We start from the raw sequence: 20,574 nt of genomic DNA, 5'->3' as shown, positions 1-20,574 counted from the left end.
CTATCCCTCTCTCTGACTCTCTCTCTGTCCCTGTTTAAAAAAAAAAAAATCACATTTGAAGAATAAGTGGGAGAGTAGTAAAATTTTATTAACTGTCTCTTTCAAAACTTTCTATGACATAATTTCTTTTTTTCTTCTTCTTCTTTTCCAAGTGAGAGGAGGGGAGACAGAGAGACAGACCCCCACATACATCCTGACCAGGATCCACCTAGTAACCCCCACCTGGGGCCAATGCTCTGCCCATCAGGGGGCCTTGCTCACAACTGAGCTATCCTTAGCCATTCAGCACCCAGGGCTGATGCACTCAAACCAATCAAGCCATGGCTGCGGGAGGAGAAGAGAGAGAGAGAGAGAGAAGGGAGAGGGGAGGGGTAGAGAAGCAGATGGTCACTTCACCTGTGTGCCCTGGCCGGGAATCGAACCAAGACATCCCATGCTGGGCCGATGCTTTACCACTGAGCCAGGGCAGACATAATTTCAAATATAATTTTTTCATAGTTTTTCAAATTTAAGTGTTTCTACTTTTATCAGAATTTAATTTGAGAAGCAAAACAAAGAAAAATATGCCTGTTTATTAATCCGATAATGATAACTAACTGTCCAGCATGCACTGTAGACTTTTGTTAGGAGAAAGCCACTTACTTGCATCTTGCTTTGGAGAAGGAGGACGGACCCTCCGCCCCAGGTAACTGCAAGGCTGGCCCCGCTTCTCCAGGGCCAGGGCACTGTCCACAGGCAGCACCTTCCCCTTGGGGATGTTAAAGAGGTCACGGAGGTCCTTTCTTTGTCTGGATTCTTGGAGGGAATTCTCAAAAGTTTTGTCTTTGAGTCTGAGGGAGGAAAAGAGTGAGATTTTTCTCTTCGGAACCCTAGATGCATCTGAGCAGGTCTCCTGCAAACTCACTTTCTCGAGGAGCGTAGGGACGTCTTCCATCTTGTTGCAGGGTGGGGATGCGAATGCAGGAAACATCTTGGATGGCCGGTTGGGCAAACTACGGGTGCGAAAGGCAGGGTCAGGAAGGCCGGGGGCGGAGGGCTGGGCAGCCCTGGCGGGCAGAGCGCCCAGGGAGAAGAAGGCTGAGGCCCTGCTCGCCGCGTCTCTCCCAGGGGACTGCTGGTCCCAGTCTTTACTGGAGCTGGTTCTCCGAAGGCTGAATGACCGTGTGCACGCTTGCGGCTGGTTGGTGCGCCAGGCCATGGATTCCGGCCTGGTCCAGGCCTTCCTCCCACCTTCGGGACTGGGGAGGAGGGGCTCCAGTGACCTCCGGATGGCATTAGCAATGAGCCTCAGGGGGGACTTGGGTGGAGCCACGCCTTGTTCCCCTGGCGTCCTTTCAGCTGGGGTCGCCCTCTTCTCCTGAGTCTCCGTCTGGGCCGGCAGGCTCTCTCCCACTCCCCGAGGGAAGGGCGAGGGGCAGGCTGGCTTCAGCACAGGGCCTCCTCCACCGTTCTCAGCCCTTTTCTGGGAAAGCTGTGGTCCAGCTTCTGGGTACAAGCTCTCGGGGTTGAAGTCATTCCAATCCAGCAACCTGGTCTTCTGCTCCTGAGTGAGGGCCAGCTTCTTTAGGCCCAACTTCTTCCCCTCTGCCAGCTCTGACCCAGCCTCCTCTCCCCATGGGGAGTCAATATTCCCTTTCCCTGAGTCCTCTCCAGCCCGGGGAGACAGCCCTTGGTCTGCCAAGCACCTGTCCTTCCTGCCAAGGAGGTGTGGGCCCCTGTGGATGCTCCTGGTATCCTGACAGTCATCAGAAGCCGTCTCCACAGGGCTGGGTGGCCTGCAGCTTGCAAGGCCGTCTCCACCAGGCCTCGCCAGGCAGTACTCTGCCCGCTCCAGCACTTGGCCATGAGGTATATACAGAGGGATTTCTTTGGGTACTCCTCGGCCTCTGGCTCGCCTCAGAAAGATTGGGTTAGAAGGGCTGAAATGACCTCTTGAGATCTGCTGGGAAAAACATAGCAGTGATGGGGAAATTTCCAGCATTTATATGAGAAAGGTAGATCTTAGCGTGTACACCCTCCTCCCTCCAGATTTCAGATACTCAAAGTTGGAAGGAGTCTGCCCGCGATGATTTCAGAGGCAGCTCTTCATTCAGATGGCTGCTTTGGGGCCTGCTGGGATCTATCTGCCTGGGGCCCCTGCATCAGTTTAGCAAAGGCTTTTCTGGGTCTCGGATTAGGTGGGTAGGAGGCCAGAAGGTAAGGCAAAGGCATTGAACAAGCTCCTGGGCTAGTGAGGTAGGGCTGGCCTGGCCCCTTTGGGTGCCAGGCACAGAGGGGAAGACAGATCCCCCATGGCCTGCCAGCCTTGGCCCTATTAACAGGCACGTTCCACCCACAGCTTTGTCCTTCCAATTACCAGGAAACCAAGGCTTCTCCGTGGAGCCTGCTGGAGTAAGGAGAGAGCTAACCCCTCTGGGCTGGAGCAGTGGTGGCAGGATGGCTGTCAGGGCCTTCTAATGACTTTCCTAAACCTGACTCACACCTGGCACCGCTGAGCAGGTAGCCGTTTCTACATGCAGGAACTTGGCCATTGGCCAAGGAAGACCATGGGTGGACTCTAGGAGTGGTCGTGCCCTGCCAAGAGCCGTGACTGGGGGGTAGGTCACGGGGCAGGAGCTTCGTAAGGGCACATGCTCTTCTGCCTGGTGCAGTCCTTCCCAGAGCTAAGAGCAGGGCCTGGCAGGTCACAGAGGCCCGATAAACTCATGCTGCAGGATAGAGTCCAACCCTGTGCTTCTCAGAGATGCTGTTTTCTATTCAAGGGAAATGCTGCTTCCAAGGTTCTCAGCTCCTCCCAAGGGCGCCCTTGGGCCTGCGCCTGCCCTCCTGCAGCTGCCAGCTCCTTCACAGCCCCGGGGCGGGCCTGCAGGGCACAGCACGGGCCCCAGCGCTACTGCATCCCTCAGCCGGCCCAGACTGCAGAGTGTGCTGAGTGAGTGAGTGAGTGCAGTGCCTGCGGGGTGGTGGAGGAGGAGCGGGAGGAACTTCTCTGAAAGGGACTCTTGAGTGAGGCACTGGGTAGACTCTCGACAGAGCGTCTCCGAGGCCCTGGCTTGGCACACGGGCTGACCATACAGGGCTAAGATACTGGATTTCAGTGACGACGCGGGAGGAGCAGAGGCAGCTGGCTTTCCTAACACCCGTGCGGGGCACCAAGGGGCAGTCACCTGGGCTGGGGAGGGGCCGTCCGGCGCACTGCCTGGCGTGCTGCCTGAAGAAGACGGCAGGGAAGACGAAGCAGAAGACCACGAGGAAGGAGAAGCAGAAGGAGACGCTTCCTGTGGAGGCGACACGGTCCTTTTGTTGTTCACTGGCAGCAAACCTACCAAGGGAAACATACTCTCCATCACACAGACATACTCTCCACTACCTATTTCACCGTGAGAAGAGGAGGTTTTAAGTAAAGCACCAACTCTGTAAGTGAGAGGGAGGACGGTGCCAGAGATGGATTCGAGAAATGAAACAGGAAGCCCCCCCAGGTGTTTCTTAGAAATGAACATCTACCCCTTAAGTTCCCCTAAGGCCATGTGGCTGGAGGGCTGGGGCTGCATGAAATCACTTAGTCAATCAACTACCCAGGGCCTCTTCCCACAGATGCTGGACCATCAGCTGCAGGCACAGACAGGAGGGGCAGTTCCTGCAAAGGAAACATCCCTTCTCCCTCACCTGTGTGCCAAGGGGCTCGCAGATGAGATGGTTACTTTGAGATTTTAAGGGAACACAAGAGAGAGAGGTTATCATGAGTATCACATTATCTGAAGCATATCCTTAGCCATTTAGGAGTGAGGTTTGTGCCAAGCTCCTGTTGGTCAAGGAACAAACGAGATGTGGAAGAGGTGCTCAGAGCAACAGGAGAGAGGGGTGTGGACGAGGCCGAGAGGAACAGCCTAGTTCTGAACCATGGGAGCTGAAATCAACTAGTCTAGCGAGCAGACTTCTGACAGTTCTGGCCTATGAGCTCAATCCTGCCCTCTCTCTCCCAGTCTCTTGTGAGGGCACACACATGCACACACATGCACACACATACACCCCCCCAGTAACCTTAAATCTAAAATTGCAAGCATTTTGCTTCCATCTTGAGCCATATCAGTCATCTGCCCTCAAAGGGACTCAGAAAATGCCATGTCTGTTTCAGATCCGCCCACTCCGTGTCTGAGCTGCAGCCGAGCCCGCTCTCCCCTGAACCCTCCGAGCCCTAACGGCTGCCCATGACCTCTGTCTCTAACCACCGACTCCTGTCGGACTCCCTGCTGACCCATCCAATGTTCCTCTGAGGTGTCCAGCCTCCAGATTTTAGCTTGCTTCCTAAGTCAGCACAACCCCCTGGCCTTAGTTTCCCCAAAGCTTTGGGCTCCCCCTCTGGGATTCATCCGGGCCAGGCCAAGCCCAACCCTGACCCTAGAAACACTCCTTTAAGACCCACTCTGATGGAGGACCACCTAGGGGGATTTTCAGAATTCTGTCCTGCTTTCCTCATGGACAAATGCAAGCCTGTCGGAGCAGGGATCGTGGTCCCGGGCTCTGAAAAGATGGCTACCACACACATGCGGCCAGCAAGCTCCCACAGGGAAGCCCCCCGGGCTGCTCCAGAGAAAATAACTCAGGGGCACAGATCTGAGGGGGCAGGAAGGAGCTGCTGGGGAGGAGCCCCCGGCTGCCAGGAGTTGGCCTGCCACCCAAACCCCCTTCTCAGCCCAGTTAGATGGTCGAACCTAAAAAGGCAAAAGTTGTGAGTCAGTTGCCTTGTTTCCTGTGCTCAGCTTGCCAAATTCCTGCCAAATTCCTTCTCCTCCTCTTCCTCGCCCCCTCATTCTCCTCTCCCTGCCACCTCCTGACTCAAACTCCCGAGCTTTTCTCAAAGTCCCCTCGGCTCAACAAACTGCCCTTTTGTTCTCCCGAGGAGCTCTCCGGGAACCTTCTGACACAGAGCCAGGGACACCGTGGCAACCATGTCTGACAGGAAAGCCTCGGGTTCACAAGGTCATGACCTGGGAGCTGCGCCCTCTCTCCTTTCTCTAACCCTTCCTCATCCCAGCCGGTGGGGCCTCTCGCTGCAGTGCCTCACGCACTGTCCCGTCTCCCGGAGGGTTCGGGAGGGCTTGGGGAGATGGGGCCATTCAGGCCACTGCTTGGGCAGTGGATGCTGCCCAGGAGAGGAGGGGAGGCCAGGGCAGAGCTGAGAGGTGACAGGGACTCTCACCTGCCTAAAGTGGCTGATGTCTTTGGGTTTCCTCAGAAAACGGAAAAGGGAGCCTGGAACCCCTCTTCCCTTACACCAACTGCTGACACTGAGCAAGTTTCTTTTTTAGTTTTTTGACAGAGACACAGAGAGAGACAGATAGGGACAGACAGGCAGGAAGGAAGAGGGATGAGAAGCATCAATTCTTTGTTGCAGCTCCTTAGTTGTTCATTGATTGCTTTCTCATATGTGCCTTGACCAGGGGGCTACAGCAGAGTGAGTGACCCCTTGCTCAAGCCAGTGACCTTAGACTCAAGCCAGTGACCTTAGACTCAAGCCAGCCCCCTTTGGGCTCAAGCCAGCAACCACGGGGGGTCGTGTCTATGATCCCACACCTAAGCCAGTGACCCCACACTCAAGTTGAATGAGCCCATACTCAAGCTGGGGACCTCAGGGTTTTGAACCTAGTCCGATGCTCTACCCACTGTACCACCGCCTGGTCAGGCTGAGCAAGTTTCTTAACCTCCCCCTCCTCCCCTTTTCTCAACCAGAAAACAAGATGTCCACTTTTGCTTCAGGGGACATTAAAGGAAGAAAATGAGATAAAAAGAGGTGCTCAGTGCAGGACCCAAAAAATGCTGCATGCTTGGCTAAATATGAATTCCATCCCCTTTTCTCTTCCCATGCACACAGTGGTGTCCAATAAAAACACTGCTGCACCGCTGACCCGTTCCAGAGGGCTGAATACCCACCCTAGCCAGGATTTCCCTAACTTGTGGGCCCAGTAACTCCTTATTCATCAACTCAGATCTGTCTCCGCTGGCCCTTTCTTTTAATTCAAACTGGCATGGCCCAGACAGGGATGCCCTGCCCTGTGCAGAGGCCTCGGTCCTGGCTGGCGCTAGTCCTTCAGGTCCCTTTAGGCAAAGGGTGTTGTTGAGCCTGGGTTACAGCCCCACCTCCCACCTGGATCAAGTGTCTCTCCTCTGGGCCCTGTGGTTAGGGTGACCTTTCCCCTTGACCCTAGAGGTCACTCTGGTGAACATGGTCAGCGGGAGAGGGTGCCAAGGGCAATCACACAGAACCAACCTTTTTGGGGCAGAGAATGGACAGGGGAGATGGCGCCCGTGTTCTGCTCTCTACTATGGGACCAGCCTTGCCCAGTGGGGTTTCCTCTTAGGCAAAATAAAAATGACCAAAATAATGGCTCTAGTGGTTGTCAAAAAAATGGGACTGCAGGGGACATTCCCAGAATTTGGAGCTCAGTCAGTAGCTCAAATCCTCCCAAAGTCCTGGAGCGTTCTCTAGGGGCGGCATCCTGAACAGGCCCGAACCCATGTGTCCATTTCTTCCTGCTCTCAGCCCAGCCTGCTTGTTCCTGGTCTGTTCATTCATTCATTCATTCACTCAGCAAGGAAACACTTGGTTCCTCCTTTGGGCTAGGCCCATGCTAGGCACTAGGCCCATAGAATGGTTCAAATTCAGTGCCTGCCCTCAAAGCAGCTTTTACCAGTACCTGACACTCCTCTGATAACTAAAGACATGGCTGAGGTCTTCGGGCCCATCCCAGAAACCATGCTGCTGGTCACCAGGTGCTGAGGATGGACGGTGCCCCCCTCTGTCCGGTGCCTCCCTCAGCAGTCTGAGCCTGCTGTGAGGGTCTCCCACCAGACTCCTGGCTCTCAGGCCAGACTGGGAATTTATTGCGGGCAAGGATAGTCCCCTCACACTGGTGGCACTTGGTACAGCTGACTGGAGGCACTGGGATGGCATCTGCACCCAGTGGAACCCACCCATAGGAGACGTCCCCTGATGGGGGAGGGGTAACGGCAGGGCAGTAAATGAGATGACTTGTGGAAAAGGCCTGCTCCACGACTTCAGTAAACATTCCCTTGCTCCTTCCCCTCATCCTCACTGCCTGTGCTGTAAGATGATTCAAGAGTTATTTCAGGTTGTCCCAGGTGAAGTGCCCTGCCCAGGTGTGCAGCTCTGGTCCCGCTCCAGAGGCACCGTGTCCCAGGCTGACCCGAGTGAGAGAGGCTGCAGGTCTGGGGGGTGCCGGGAGAATGACTCACTGGCCAGAAGTCAGCGCTGACTCAGAAGGAAGGAGTCAACTCTCTGTTCCAACTACAACAACATCAATTTTTTTAGAAACCCTGTCCAACCCAGGGCTTTTCTGGGCTCATCTCTTCTAGAGCAAGGCCCAGAGAAGGTGTGTAGGGGCAGAAGAGATGGAAGGCACAGATGGACTTGGAATCAGAAGAGTCCCTGCCCTTCTCTCAGGCTCAGAGAGGGAATCCCTGCTCTGTAATAGCTGCACCAGGAATGAGGGCAGCCTTGGTAAACTGTGCACTTACCAAGGCTCTGCCCTGCGTATGTGTGGTCACAGCGCCCCTAGTGGGGGCCTGCTGCCTTGGCATCCATGGCAGACGCTGGTCCTCACCCAACCTGCTGGTTCCCAGCCTGCAGGGACCACAGTCTGCCCAGAAAAAGGAACAGGGCAGTGTGTATTGTGCATTTGTGCATACTGCTTGTAAGTACACACATGCATGTGCGTGTGTGTGTGTGTGCACGCGCGCGTGTGTGGCTTCCTTCATTGTTTTACCCATGACTGCACGAAGTTAAGCTGATGCCCCCAGCCTGATTTCAGAGTACTGAATCAAAACACACAGTGACCTAGGCATCAGCTTCCTCACTGGTGTTTCAGAAAGCTTGGAGCTGCTTCAATAAGGTCCTTTCCAAGTGTAACTGAGTTCCAGGACTGTGATTTTGGAGGGAGGAGCTAGGGGGTAGGGAAATTCTCAAATCCCTTGAGCAGTGCTTCCTCAAGTCAGCAGTGGAAATAGGGTCAACCTGGTATTTCTTTCCTCGCCCCTCACATCCAGGGAGCCAGGTAAGGGAGGACATGTAAGGAAAGAGAACAGCTGCCCCTGAGGGTTAATCAGAGAACTCTTGCCCACCCCCACCCCCACCCTCCACCCCAGAGAGCTCAGGACTCACTCGGATAGGATCTTCTTCTCCAGCTCTGGAGTTTGCTGGGCATTGGGGACTGGAAGCTGCCGGATCGTTGCACAGCTGTCATGGAAAAAAAGGGGGGCAGGGAAGGTGGGGAGAAGGAAGAGTCTGTTAAATGGATAGAAAAAATAGGGAGTTTTCTCCTGAAGTCCATTTACCAAAAGTTAATTGACTAATCATCATAATTGACTGAGCCCTCCCTTTCCTCAGACTACATCTTCCTGTCCCTATAACACACGCCTCCAATTTTTCACTCATTCACTCATCAAATGCTCTAGTTCTTGAGACCCTGCTATGAGACAGGGACTTCCACCTTTCAGAAAATGCATCCAATTATGAGCCATCATTCTAAATTGTCCATTATTAATAAGCATATATGTGTGTGTGTGTATAGACATATATGTCCATATACTCACACTTATTTATTTTTAGGAAAGCAGTTCTTCAAAGCTGAAGTCTCCCATCATGTGTCCCATATATGTAACAGACAAAAACGGAGCTGCTCTCATCGAAACCTAGAAGCTCTATTCTCTCTCCCCATTCCACTCAGAGCCCTGGAAATCCTCTGGGAACCAGTTTATTTTATTTATTTTTATTTTTTTATTTTTCTGAAGTTGGAAACAGGGAGGCAGTCAGACAGACTCCAGCATGCGCCCAATCGGGATCCACCCGGCACGCCCACCAGGGGGTGATGCTCTGCCCATCTGGGGCGTCGCTCTGTTGCAACCAGAGCCATTCTAGCGCCTGAGGCAGAGGCCACAGAGCCATCCTCAGCGCCCGGGCCATCTTTGCTCCAATGGAGCCTTGGCTGCGGGAGGGGAAGAGAGAGACAGAGAGGAAGGAGAGGGGGAGGGGTGGAGAAGCAGATGGGCGCTTCTCCTGTGTGCCCCGGCCGGGAATCGAACCTGGGACTCCTGCACGCCAGGCCGATGCTCTACCATTGAGCCAACCGGTCAGGGCCTGGGAACCAGTTTTAACTAAACCTCTGGACAATCCATGGCCAGGAACATCCTCTTGGCCTCGGTTCCAATGGAAACATTCGCAAGAGGCTGTGGACTGTGCACTGAAGACCCTCTGCCCAGCTGAGCAGGATGAACATTGATGCAGAAGAAAACTCCCACACTGGGGCCTCAGCTTAGGCCTCAGGCTCCAGGTCCCTGTAGTGGTTCCATCACAGCCTTGAGAGAAAGAATGGGGGTGATGTATGCCTGATGCTCACATAGGTGGACCAGGAGGAATGAAAGAAAGCCAGCCATGGGAGTGATGTGGGGGTGAAAGAATGCATGTAGGGAAGGCTTGATGCGGGCCTCTCCGAATCCAAGGCTTAGCTGGCAGAGCCCTCTCCCTCTCTGTGGAAAGTTCTGGATTCCACTCTATTACCTGCTATGCTCAGAGCTGGGTGTCAACACAGGTGCTGACCACGGCTTGAGGGTCCTTTCCTTGGGACAAGATCCTTCAGCTCCTTAGCTCTTCGGCACCCCCCCCCCCTTACTCCCTAGGGAGATGCTCTGATCCTGCTCTGGCTGGCGGGTTCCCAGCCCACAGGCCTGTTTCCATAGTCACAGCTGTGGGTGTAGGGGAGCCTGTGTGGACAGGCACAGGGTGCAGTCTCCCCATCTCCCCGATACAGGATGAACAGCCAGCTCACAATTTTGATCCACTTATATTTATTTTTAGGAGAGCAGTTCGTCAAAGCTGAAGTCTCCCATCATGTGTCTCATATATGTAACAGACAAAAACGCAGGGTGTTTGCACAAGGAGCAAGCAGGCCTGAAGCGCAGCTACACCCTGCCGACCAGAGCTCGCCTCTTAATCAGCTCATGGAGAAACGGCTCGAGAAACACAGCAGAGTGCTTAAAGCTCTGCTGCTTCTCCTTAGCTCAGGTGTCCCCAAACTACGGCCTGCAGGCCGCGAGGCCATTTATCCGCCCCCCCCCCCCGCACTTCCAGAAGGGGCACCTCTTTCATTGGTGGTCAGTGAGAGGAGCACTGTATGTGGCGGTCCTCCAACGGTCTGAGGGACAGTGAACTGGCCCCCTGTGTAAAAAGTTTGGGGACCCCTGCCTTAGCTTTTAACTTTGTAGACTGGAACTTATGAGAAACAGCTCAACTTTGCCAGCGAGGTCTCCATCCTGGTGTCGACAGGGCACACACGCATACATTTTCACAACAGCAACAAGAGGGTGGGTAACGATCTGACCTGGTAATTTTGAGCAGAGGAAGGCAGGGTTGTTCCCCCCCCCCCTTTTTTTTTTTTTACCTTATATTTAATTTTTATTCATTCATTCATATTTATCTCAAGGGAGTGCTTTGGAGATCTTAGAGGGTAAGGATTGTGCCATCTGGTTCCAACGATACTATTTTAATATTACAGACTAGTAGTGCCCTCCACAGGCCATTGGACCATCCTGTTATCAAATGATTGTCAGGAAAAAAAATGGATAAACATTGAATTTTCTAAACTAGAGTAATTTGGGTGCAGATTGTCCTCCTAACTCTAATGGGTTTATGTCCAAGAACCCCGTGCGCTAGATCAACTCATTCAGTTGCTTAAGCCTGCATTTTTACAACCAGTTCATCCAGCAGGCCTCTAGGAAGCTCCTCCTCTACACTTGATCAGAGCCAAAAGGCGGAGACACAATTAGGAAGCGCCTCTCCGGGGATTCTCAGGGTGTAGGACTCGGCCCTCTCGTGTGGGAGCATCTGGGGCGCTGACTCGGCCCCACTCTGGGGCCACTGAATCTCAGTCTCCGAAGGTGGGAGGGTAGATATGTGCCTTCTAAACAAGATTTTTAAGAACCACTAAACTAGGTGTTTCAGGGGAGTGTTTCTAAGAGTTTCCTGTGGCCTCAATAACATGGGCTTGAGTTCTGTTCCAAACCATCATCTTGGGTGTGCTCTGTGATAAAGGACTCGGAGGAGGTGATAGGTTCCTTGATCAGCTGAGGCAGTCCCAAATTGCGGTAAAATGTTTATGACAGGGGTCCCCAAACTTTTTACACAGGGGACCAGTTCACTGTCCCTCAGACCGTTGGAGGGCCGGACTATAAAAAAAAACTATGAAACTATGAACAAATCCCTATGCACACTGCACATATCTTATTTTAAAGTAAAAAAACAAAACAGGAACAAATACAATATTTAAAATAAAGAACAAGTAAATTTAAATCAACAAACTGACCAATATTTCAGTGGGAACTATGCTCCTCTCACTGACCACCAATGAAAGAGGTGCCCCTTCCAGAAGTGCGGCGGGGGCCGGATAAATGGCCTCAGGGGGCCGCATGCGGCCCACGGGCCGTAATTTGGGGACCCCTGGTTTACGACATATAATTTACCACATTAGTCAATTTTAAATGCAGAGTTTAGCGGCATTAGGACACGTGTACTGTGCAATCGCCCTCACCGTCCATCTCCAGAACAGTTTCCTCATCCAAACTGAAAAGTCAGTACCCACTAAATAATGGCCCCCGTGCCCCCTCTTTCCCGGCCCCTGGTAAGCACCGTTCTACTTTCTGTCTCTATGAATTTGACTATTCCTGGCACTTCACAGAAGTGGAAATCATTCAATACTTGTCTTTTTGTGTCTGGCTCATTTCACTTAGCATAATGCCTTCGAGATTCATGCATGTTGTAGCATGTATTAGAATTTCCTTTCTTTTTCAGGTTGAACAACATTTCATTGTGTGGATATAGCACAATTTGTTTATCCATTCACCTGCTGATTGACGGTTGGGTCATTTCTCCCTTTTGGCGATTGTGAATAATGCTGCTATGAGCACGGAGGATTCTTTTTAAATCATATCCTGGTCTTGTCCAGCATTGTCTTGGCTCATCTCCACACCATATATTGAGGTGAAAATTGTGATGAATAAAGCTCCCTAACATCCACAACATGACGTCAACTCCACATTATCTAGTAAAGTGATAGACTCACCACAACCAGCAATACAAACATAGCACTTAGAGCATGCCAGAGGCTTCAACCTTATACTGTGGTTTGCCTAGCAACGACCAAAACCATGATGGATGGAAGCAAAATCAACAGAAGATTGCTTGAAAGTCATGAGGTCTATCCACTTTGCTATCTGCTCTATATTTTATCCTGGAATTAAACAGGACTGTCAGAAACAAAATGCTCTGGCCACACTGCTTTGTTCTCAACCCAACCCCACTCCCTCAGGAGAACTGCTTTTGTTGAGTCAGGTTTTGTTGTTCTGCCCTCACCTGCCGGCAAGGGATGCTGAAGGAAGCAGCCTCAGGGAAACCATGGCTGCCTAGTCCACAGAACCATCGTTAGAGACATGAGCTAATATCTTTCTCGGTATCGTTTATTTGACATAACCTGGAACCTTTCTAAAGAGTGAAGCATCAGAAACAGTGGTATGTGCTGAGACTTTGCTGCTGCAGGCCAATATAGGAAGAATGAGAATAAAAATTGTCCATTTCTAGCCCTGGGCAGTTGCTCAGTGGATAGAGTGTGATCCCAGACTGTGGACATCTCAGGTTTGATTCCTGGTCAAGGCACGCAGGAAAAGCGACCATCTGCTTCTCCCTCCTTTCCCTCCCCTTCTCTCCTTCTTCCTCTCCCGCAGCCAGTGGCTTGATTTATTTGAGCATGGCTCCAGGCACTGAGGATAGCTTGGTTGGTTCGAGTGTGTCAGCCTCAGGCACCAAAAATAGCTCAGTATTCAAGCATTGGCCCCAGATGGGGGTTGCCCTGTCAGATCCCAGTTGGGGTGCATGTGGGTCTGCCTCACAATCTCCCCTTCTTGCACTTAAAAAAAGAAAAAAAAAAGAAAAACAAAAATCGTCTATTTCCTTTTTAACTCTGGCTGCCATAAAATTCAGAATCAAATTGATGATTCCACTAGAGCAACTGTTTAGGATGAGGATCTTCCTCTTTGGGCTCCATACCTCGTAAACTAGTTTTGTTAACCTCGGTCTTGATTGAGGCTTTATCTTCCATATGTTCTAGACATACAATTTTGTTTGATGTCTTTTGTGTAAGTTACCTAGACTCCCTGGCAACTGAGGAGAGAGAAGAAATGGAGGGAGAGAGTGAATGGCAGGCAGGCTTTGTATTTATTGAGGAGGCTGGAGCCCAGGGGGACAGAGGGGCCGACCGGGCTGAGCAGCACCCAGATCAGGCAGCCTGCACCCAGCTGGGCACAACTCAGCTCTCAGTGAGTTCACTGCACCACATATGGCACTAAGCCAATGTGTTCTTAAAAAAAAATTCAGTTCCCAGGATTCTGGCCTCAGCCCTGGTCTCCCTGGTCTCCCACATTCATGGCCATTCCTGTGAAACCACCCGGCTTGCAAACATTTCTAGGCTCAGGTGGAAATTCTGCTCTCAGCCACCAGAGGGCAGTGCAGGACAATTTGAGCTCCCTCCCTCCATAGCAGCCAAAGCCATTGGGCCTGCTGGTGGCAAGTTTCTATCAGCCTGTTCTTCCCACCCAGAGGACTCCCCGTTGCCGCTGAGTCAAAACACTCATTCAAGGCCACCTTTAATAAAACACTGGGCTCCTACGGATGGACAACGACTTCTGAGGGTGTAGAAGCATCAGCATTGGGCCACATGGTTTACAGGCTGGGAGATCTCAGGAAAGCAATCAGTCCATTAGCTCACCTGTAAACTGGGCTTCATAGTACTTACCTCACAGGGTCACCGGAGATAAAATGGGCCATGTACGGAGTAAACCCCTGGCCATTCCAGGAAATGCCCATTCAGAGAATGTGCATTTATTATGCAAGTAGTTGTACTGTACTCCACAAGCCTCAAGCACTGTTAATGGCTCTATGATGACCCCAAGTCTGGGGCTGCCTGTGGCCCAATAGCAGCTGAGCCCCCCTCCCTGCCCTGGTGGGCTATGGAATGCCTGAGGGCCACCATAATTATCTCCGCCTGCCTGTGACACACAAAGACAGCCAGGCCCCCTGCCACCTTCCTATTGGAGACTCCAAAGCTTCCCGAGGAGGAGGAGTAGGCCTGGGTCACCCCCACGTACACCCCAGCCCTCTGCCTCTGAGCCTGCGGTTGTATCTCCTATAAACCTGGTCCTCCCTGAGCAAACACCGGCTGGGGGGCCCTCCACTCCGCCCCCATGTCCCAGGGCCGTCGAGCAGGCAGGCGCCCTGCTCACCATGCAGAGCTCTGGGCTCCTCCAGATGCTGTGCAGAGGCTGCCCTGGTCAGGGCCTCCCTCAGGGGGCTGCGGCAGGAGAGGGGCTTCAGCAGGGGCGGGGGCCCCGGCCTCCGGAGCCTCTCCTCACAGGGCTCTGCGCTGGAGGCCTCGCTGCTGTCGCACTCCAACTCTGCTTCCGAGCTGGAAGAGGGAAGAGAGAGCGGGTGACCCAGGAGCCGCCATTCATTCACCCCCAAACCAACAGTGCCCTGCTCACCGCTGCCTCCAGCAGATCCTGGGGTTCCAGGGCAGCGGGGGCGGCTTAATTATCTCTGTCCTCAGCACAGCCTCGTGCTCTGTTCTGGGCTGGACTGTATCCCCCAAATTCATATGAAGTCCTAACCCCTAGTACCGCAGACTGTGACTGCATCAGAGGTAGGGTCTTTAAAAATGAGGTCATTAGGGTGGGCCTTAATTCAATATGACTGGTGTCCTTACAAGAAGCAGAAATCGGGACACAGACAGGTGGAAAATGTCACGAGAACATGAAGACAACCGTCTACATATAAACTGAGAACAGGAGCCCGGGACAGATCCTTCCCTCCCACCTTCAGAAGGAACTAGCCCTTCCAACACTGATCTCAGACTTCTAGCCTGCAGAATGGAAGGAATACATTTCTGCTGTTTAAGCCACCCGGTCTGTGGTACTTTGTGGCAGCCTCAGCAAAGACATACAGGTGTGGCTCGGGCAGGAGGAAGCAGCCCAGCAATGTGCAGTGAGGTGTTGGCACGAAGGCCGCTCCTCTCCCCTCAGCCAGCCCTGAGCAGCACTCGGAAGCTCACTGGGCTAAACTGAGCTCATCATGAGGAACCCTGTCCTGAACCTTCAGACACTTCCCTACTGCTTGCCTCCCTGGGGAATGGTTGGTAGGACGGGAAAGACTGCCAGTGCGGGAGGGGAGTATTCACCCTGGGTCTTGAATGACTGGCAGGGCAAATACAGCAGCCAGCACAGCACAAGCGCAAGCACAGTCCCAGGGAAAGTGCAAAGCCTACTGGGCAGTGCAGTGACATTTTAATAAATACATATATTTACTTTCTCTCTTTCTCTCTATCCATGCAGTGTGCTTCTTCTTATTAGGTCACTATCCCTCTTCCATCTGGGGCTTTGGTGGTCTGTCTATCCATCAGACTGCCCAAACCCACTGTCGCAGCATCCTGGTCCTGTTTGCCAGTTAGCCCCAGTGTGCATGGGACATAGGTGGTACCCAGCGGAGGCCTAGCTTGAAATCCTGACATGGACACGAGCTTCTGGATGCGGCTGAGGCCCTTAGTATCCAGGAGTGCTGCACTGGGAGACAGCCCCCCTGTGGACGGCTGGAATCCCGTGTGCAGGGAGCCCCAGGGGAGAGCAGCAGTTTGGGTCTCTGGCTCCAACCTGGCCTGAACTGAGTGCCGCCGTGCACTTCCCCCGAGATGAACCAGTGTACTTGCCTTTGTTACTTTAGGTAGTTTGAGTTGTTCTACACAGTTTAAAATTCATTCTTCGATTTTACAACTCCCTATGAGTCAGGTGCTGTGACTGTCCCCATTTTACAGATGAAAAAGTGGAGCAGAGAGAGGTCATACTGCAAATAAGCAGAGAAGACCAGCTTCTGAATACTGTCCCCCTTCCCAATCCATTCTTGCCCCATCCTGCAGCGACCTGAGTATACCTGCTGTCATCGCTGGTGACCAGGACACACACAGCCAGCACGTCCTGCCCAGCCACGGCCTCCCCGGGGCTGATCCTCACAGAGGTCCACTCTGAGGGCAGGGGGGAGGTGGCTGCGCCTTCCACACCACCAGGCTCTGGCTCGGGGACACTCTTGGACTTCTTGGGAGAGGTCGGCTCATCTGCTGAGAGAAGAGGGTCTAGAGAGAGGGTGGGCAGGAGCAGCCCTGCAGGGCACCCTCCTGGGCAGCCGCTGGCAGGGGCTGGAGTGTGCCCCTGGTTCTTCAGCCCCTCCCTGCATCAGAGCTGTGCCTTGTCCTGTGACCCGGAAGACCATCACACTCGAGTAGGTGGACTGTGTCTCCCTGCCCAATTGACACGAGGCTTGACCAGCAGATTTGCTTCGACCAGTGGAAATTAGGGGATGCAATGTGACTGGTGGATTTCAGTGGCCTTGCTATTAGGCTTGTCCACTCATACTCTTGCTATTTTGCCATAAGAAGGGCTTATCCCAGAGGACCACCTTGGTCCCCAATTGTGGGCACACGGAACAGGTCTGGATCCAACTGATGGCCTGTAGCCTGGCCAATTCCATGAGAGCCCCGGCCACACTTAACCCTGCAGCCTGAAGCCATGCTACCCAGCCAGCCCACAGACCCATGGGCAAGAAAAGGAAATGCTAAAAGCCACTGAGATTTTGGAGGCTTATTACACAGAATCATTGTAGCAGAGAGCTGAGTCTACACCTGGCTCATATCCGAGCACAGGCATGTGTGCTGGTGGGCTGCATGTGCAAACACTCATAGAGTCAACAGCTGCTAATGCTCCAGGCCCGGGCTGGGGATTGGGGGTGAACCAGCCACGTCTCTGCCTTCAAGGATCTCCTTCTGTTTCACAGGGGAGATGAGGCCCGTTCACCAATACTGACATTATAGGGTAGAGTCCAGGAGTGAAGCTGGGACAAGGTGGAAGGGGAGGGAGATCTGACTTCCACGCAGTGAAGGCTTTGTGCTGAAGGTCCCATTTTAATGGGACTTGAGGATGAATTTGAACACACAGAGCGGGGGGGGGGGGGGGTGTGCCTCGGGGGGTGGCCTTCTGTGAGCAACGGGACGTGGGGAAGCGCTGCCATCTGTACGGGAACGGACAGCAAGTCCACATGGCTGCGGGGCAGGAGATGAGGGAACCAGTGGGAAACAATGGCGCTGACACCAGCCCCAAAGGGCCTTGAATGGCGAGGCAAAGCGCACAGTGACTCTAAGAGCAACCGCTGAAGAATGGGGAGATGGGGACTGACCTGGTCAGAGTTGCACCACAGAAAGACTGACTGTTCTGGTTGCCGAGTGGAAGTTGGGGTGCAGGACCCACGAGGAGGAGAGAGGCAGACCAGTGAGGAGACGAGAGGCCGGGCACGTGCAGCCAGAGGAGAGGAGAGTGGGGGAGTGGAGAGCAGCCTGGCAGGACAGGGCAGCTGCGGGCAGAGGTGACCCGTGCCGGGCTGCAGCGGCACCAGACCCAGGGCACAGGCACAGCAGGAGCCAGCCACACCTGCACAGAGCATCCCAGGGGCCTCTCCCTCACACTCCCCGAGAGTTTGACTCGGCCAGCCAGCGGGGCTGAGGGGAGATGGTCCCCCAGTACCGCAGGGTCGGGCCAGCACCTCTCACAGTGGAGGGCTGGCGTGGGGGAGACAGGGGTGCTGGGAGGCGGAGACTGTGGATAAGAAGCTGATGTTGCCCCTGATCACCGGTTGGCCCAGGGGGAGGACACGCTCCTCCCCTCCTTCTGCCCACAAGGCCCAGCCTGCCGCTGGGTCTCCGGGGTTTAGTGCCACTCCTCAAGTTTGTGCTCCCGGATGCCTCTCTTTATTCCCGAGGCCTCCTGTCCATACGCACAAACCAGCAGACCTGGTGCCAGGGGTCCCCGTGCTGGCGATGGAACAACCCAAAGGCAATGGCAGAGCAACACCGCCCACCACCCAGGGCCCACATGCCTGTTTAACACGCTCCGTCCATCACCACCAACATCCTGGCAACCTGAATGGACAGGATTATCATCCTCACCACATGAGTGGAAGAACACGGAGTCCAGAGAGTAACTTAGCCAGAGCCGCCCAGTGAATCGGCTAGATGGGTCGCTGCTGGGACACGGAGCGGCCCCAGCTGAGGGGCCAGGGTGCCTCCCCCAGGCCCGGCTGTTGTCATACTTTGGCTTAATTCTCAGTGGTCATAGGGAGGACCCAGGACTACTGTAGGGCTGGGGGCTGGCCAGGGAGGAGGTACGGGGGAGGGGGCTGAGAACGACCCAACGCCTCTCCAGTCAGCTGCCCCGGGTCTCCCAGAGGGAAGCAGGTCTGCTCAGAGTGGAGCAGCCCAGTCTCCTCTCAGCGCTCTGGCCAGACACCTGCTCCCTGCTGAACGACCAGACTCCAGAGGCAGGGCCAGGCAACGCCCGGGGAAATGTCTGTCCTCGCACGCCACTCCCAGCAGCCAAGTTCCGAGGCCATTTCCTGGCTGGGCCCCGCTGCAGAGTCAGGGTGAAGACCCTTGTCCCGGTTCTGCTTACGAAATTGTTCCTGTTTCTACCCAACTCTGGAGACCCTGTCCCCCTCCCCCAGAGCCCAGGGAGACAATACGTTCTTCTGGTTATTATTATTAACCCCATTTTACATACTAGGAAACTGGAGATCATGCCCCTTGAAAGGCAAATTAGAAGCAAAATCAAAACTCCCTTCTCCTAGTCAAACACCCCTGCAGAGACAGCGGGGCAGACAGACATCACACTTCTCTCTAGGTTCTCCCTGAGCCACGAGCCAATGCCAGATCGTCCCCAGCCCCAGTTGACTACAGGCACCCTGGTCTGAGGGCCAGGCCAGAAGGCAAGGCCTGCCATTCTTTATTCATTCTACAGACATTTATTGAGGACTCATTATATGCCAAGACCATGCTACCTGTTGGGGTCATGAATAGTCAAAAGAAACAAAGACTCGTCTTTGAGGAGCTTATGTTCTTGCCAAGAGGAAAAATAAACAATACATGAAATCAATAAGTGAATTACATCCTAGGTTGGAGGTGACGAATGCTGTGGACAACCATCTAGTTGGGAAAGGGGGAGGAGGAGAGCTGGAGGGGAAGGCTGAGTGCTCCCTCACACTGGGCGGGACAGACGGGAACAAAGATTTGAATGAAGGGCAGGATGAGCCACAAGGATGCTGGGGAAGGGCGTTTCTGGCACAGGGAACAGACAGTGCGAAGGCTCTAAGGCTGTGTGCCTGCTGTTTGAGGAGCCCAGTGTGGCTGGGACCCAGGGGATCAGAGAGCAGGAGGAGAGCAGGTCTGAGTCACAGGGGCCAGACCACTGAACTGTCTGAGTCCATTGCAAAACTGCAACTCCTGCGGGCAGGTGGCAGGAAGAACGGGGACTGTGGAGCTGAGGCTGGGTGTCTGAAGGGCGGTTAGGAGATCAGAAAACTAGAGAAAAATAGATCTTGCCTCCCAGGGTGTACGGAGACCTCTGTTTAGTCCGCAACCTGAAGATGTCCCCCAGGGGCTCTGAGTCCCTGATGATCTAGCCTGTCTGAAGAAAGTCTCCCTCAGGACCCACCCTGTTGCACAGAACCTGGAAAATGCTATCTGGAACTCAGAAGCGAGTTGCTCCTGCCCTGAGTGCCCTAACAGGCATGCTCACTGATCCCACCTTCACGGGACCCCATGCCACTGAGTCAGCACAAAGGGCCAAAGTGACAGTCCAGGCTCTTCCCAAGTGGCAAGGCTATCCTGCAAGCAGCACCTGACTCCTGGCTCAGGCCCAGGGCACTTTCTGTTCCCTCCCAGTTGAAGATATTCTCTAGCAGGCGTCCCCAAACTACGGCCTGCGGGCCACATGCAGCCCCCTGACGCCATTTATCCGGCCCCCCACCGCACTTCCGGAAGGGCCACCTCTTTCATTGGTGGTCAGTGAGAGGAGCACTGTATGTAGCGGCCCTCCAACGATCTGAGGGACAGTGAACTGGCCCTCTGTATAAAAAGTTTGGGGACCCCTGCTAGAGTCTAGATCAACCTCCCAGGATCAGGGAGCTCCTTTACTATTGGTGCCAGCCTCAAGGTTGCCATGCGGAGAGGAAGCGCGTATAAGATGTTGCACATGAAGTGCTTGGCCCCATGCCTGGCACGGAAGAATCGCCCAGTCAGTAACAGCCAGTTCCAGGGCAGGCCGAGAAGCAGTTGCTTCTTCCACTTATTTAAGGAATAACAGAGAAAGCTGTAAATGTGAATGAGTTCACAGAAATAAAGGAGAACGGCCCACCCACTGCCTGACCCACTTACCCTCCTAAATATTCTGGTTGTGTGGAGGTTTGCTTCTTCGGTGGGATTATTTCTTTGGGATCAGTTCCCTGGGGTAGGATTACTGGGCCAAGAGGTCAGAGCCCTTTTATGGATCTTAATAATTGTTGCCATATTGCTTTTCAGAAAAGATTGTCCCCATTTACTTGTACTCAGTACTAATTACTAAATTCATACCTTCTTTTACAATCTA

The 20,574-nt window shown here is 53.5% G+C and overlaps 1 protein-coding gene across 3 annotated transcripts in view; it reads right to left on the bottom strand.

Moving 5' to 3' along the window:
• The window catches only part of MICAL2 (microtubule associated monooxygenase, calponin and LIM domain containing 2), a 221,651-nt gene that overhangs the window by 49,814 nt on the left and 151,263 nt on the right, over positions 1 to 20,574 (bottom strand). For 2 of the 3 annotated variants that reach the window (XM_066250974.1, XM_066250975.1), the window contains 5 exons: positions 16,040 to 16,223; positions 14,344 to 14,525; positions 8,180 to 8,254; positions 3,168 to 3,322; positions 643 to 1,942 (listed from right to left, as the gene is read on the bottom strand). In XM_066250974.1, the coding sequence (XP_066107071.1) occupies positions 643 to 1,942; positions 3,168 to 3,322; positions 8,180 to 8,254; positions 14,344 to 14,525; positions 16,040 to 16,223 (1,896 nt within the window). Of the gene's footprint in view, positions 1 to 642; positions 1,943 to 3,167; positions 3,323 to 8,179; positions 8,255 to 14,276; positions 14,280 to 14,343; positions 14,526 to 16,039; positions 16,224 to 20,574 lie in introns of all 3 variants that reach the window. The other variant, XM_066250979.1, reaches the window with a different exon arrangement.

The sequence above is a fragment of the Saccopteryx bilineata genome, chromosome 1 (genome assembly GCF_036850765.1).
Source record: "Saccopteryx bilineata isolate mSacBil1 chromosome 1, mSacBil1_pri_phased_curated, whole genome shotgun sequence".
Taxonomy (NCBI): Eukaryota; Metazoa; Chordata; class Mammalia; order Chiroptera; family Emballonuridae; genus Saccopteryx; species Saccopteryx bilineata.
The sequence above is the reverse complement of the archived record's forward strand: the minus strand, read 5'-3'. Positions and strand labels throughout refer to the sequence as shown.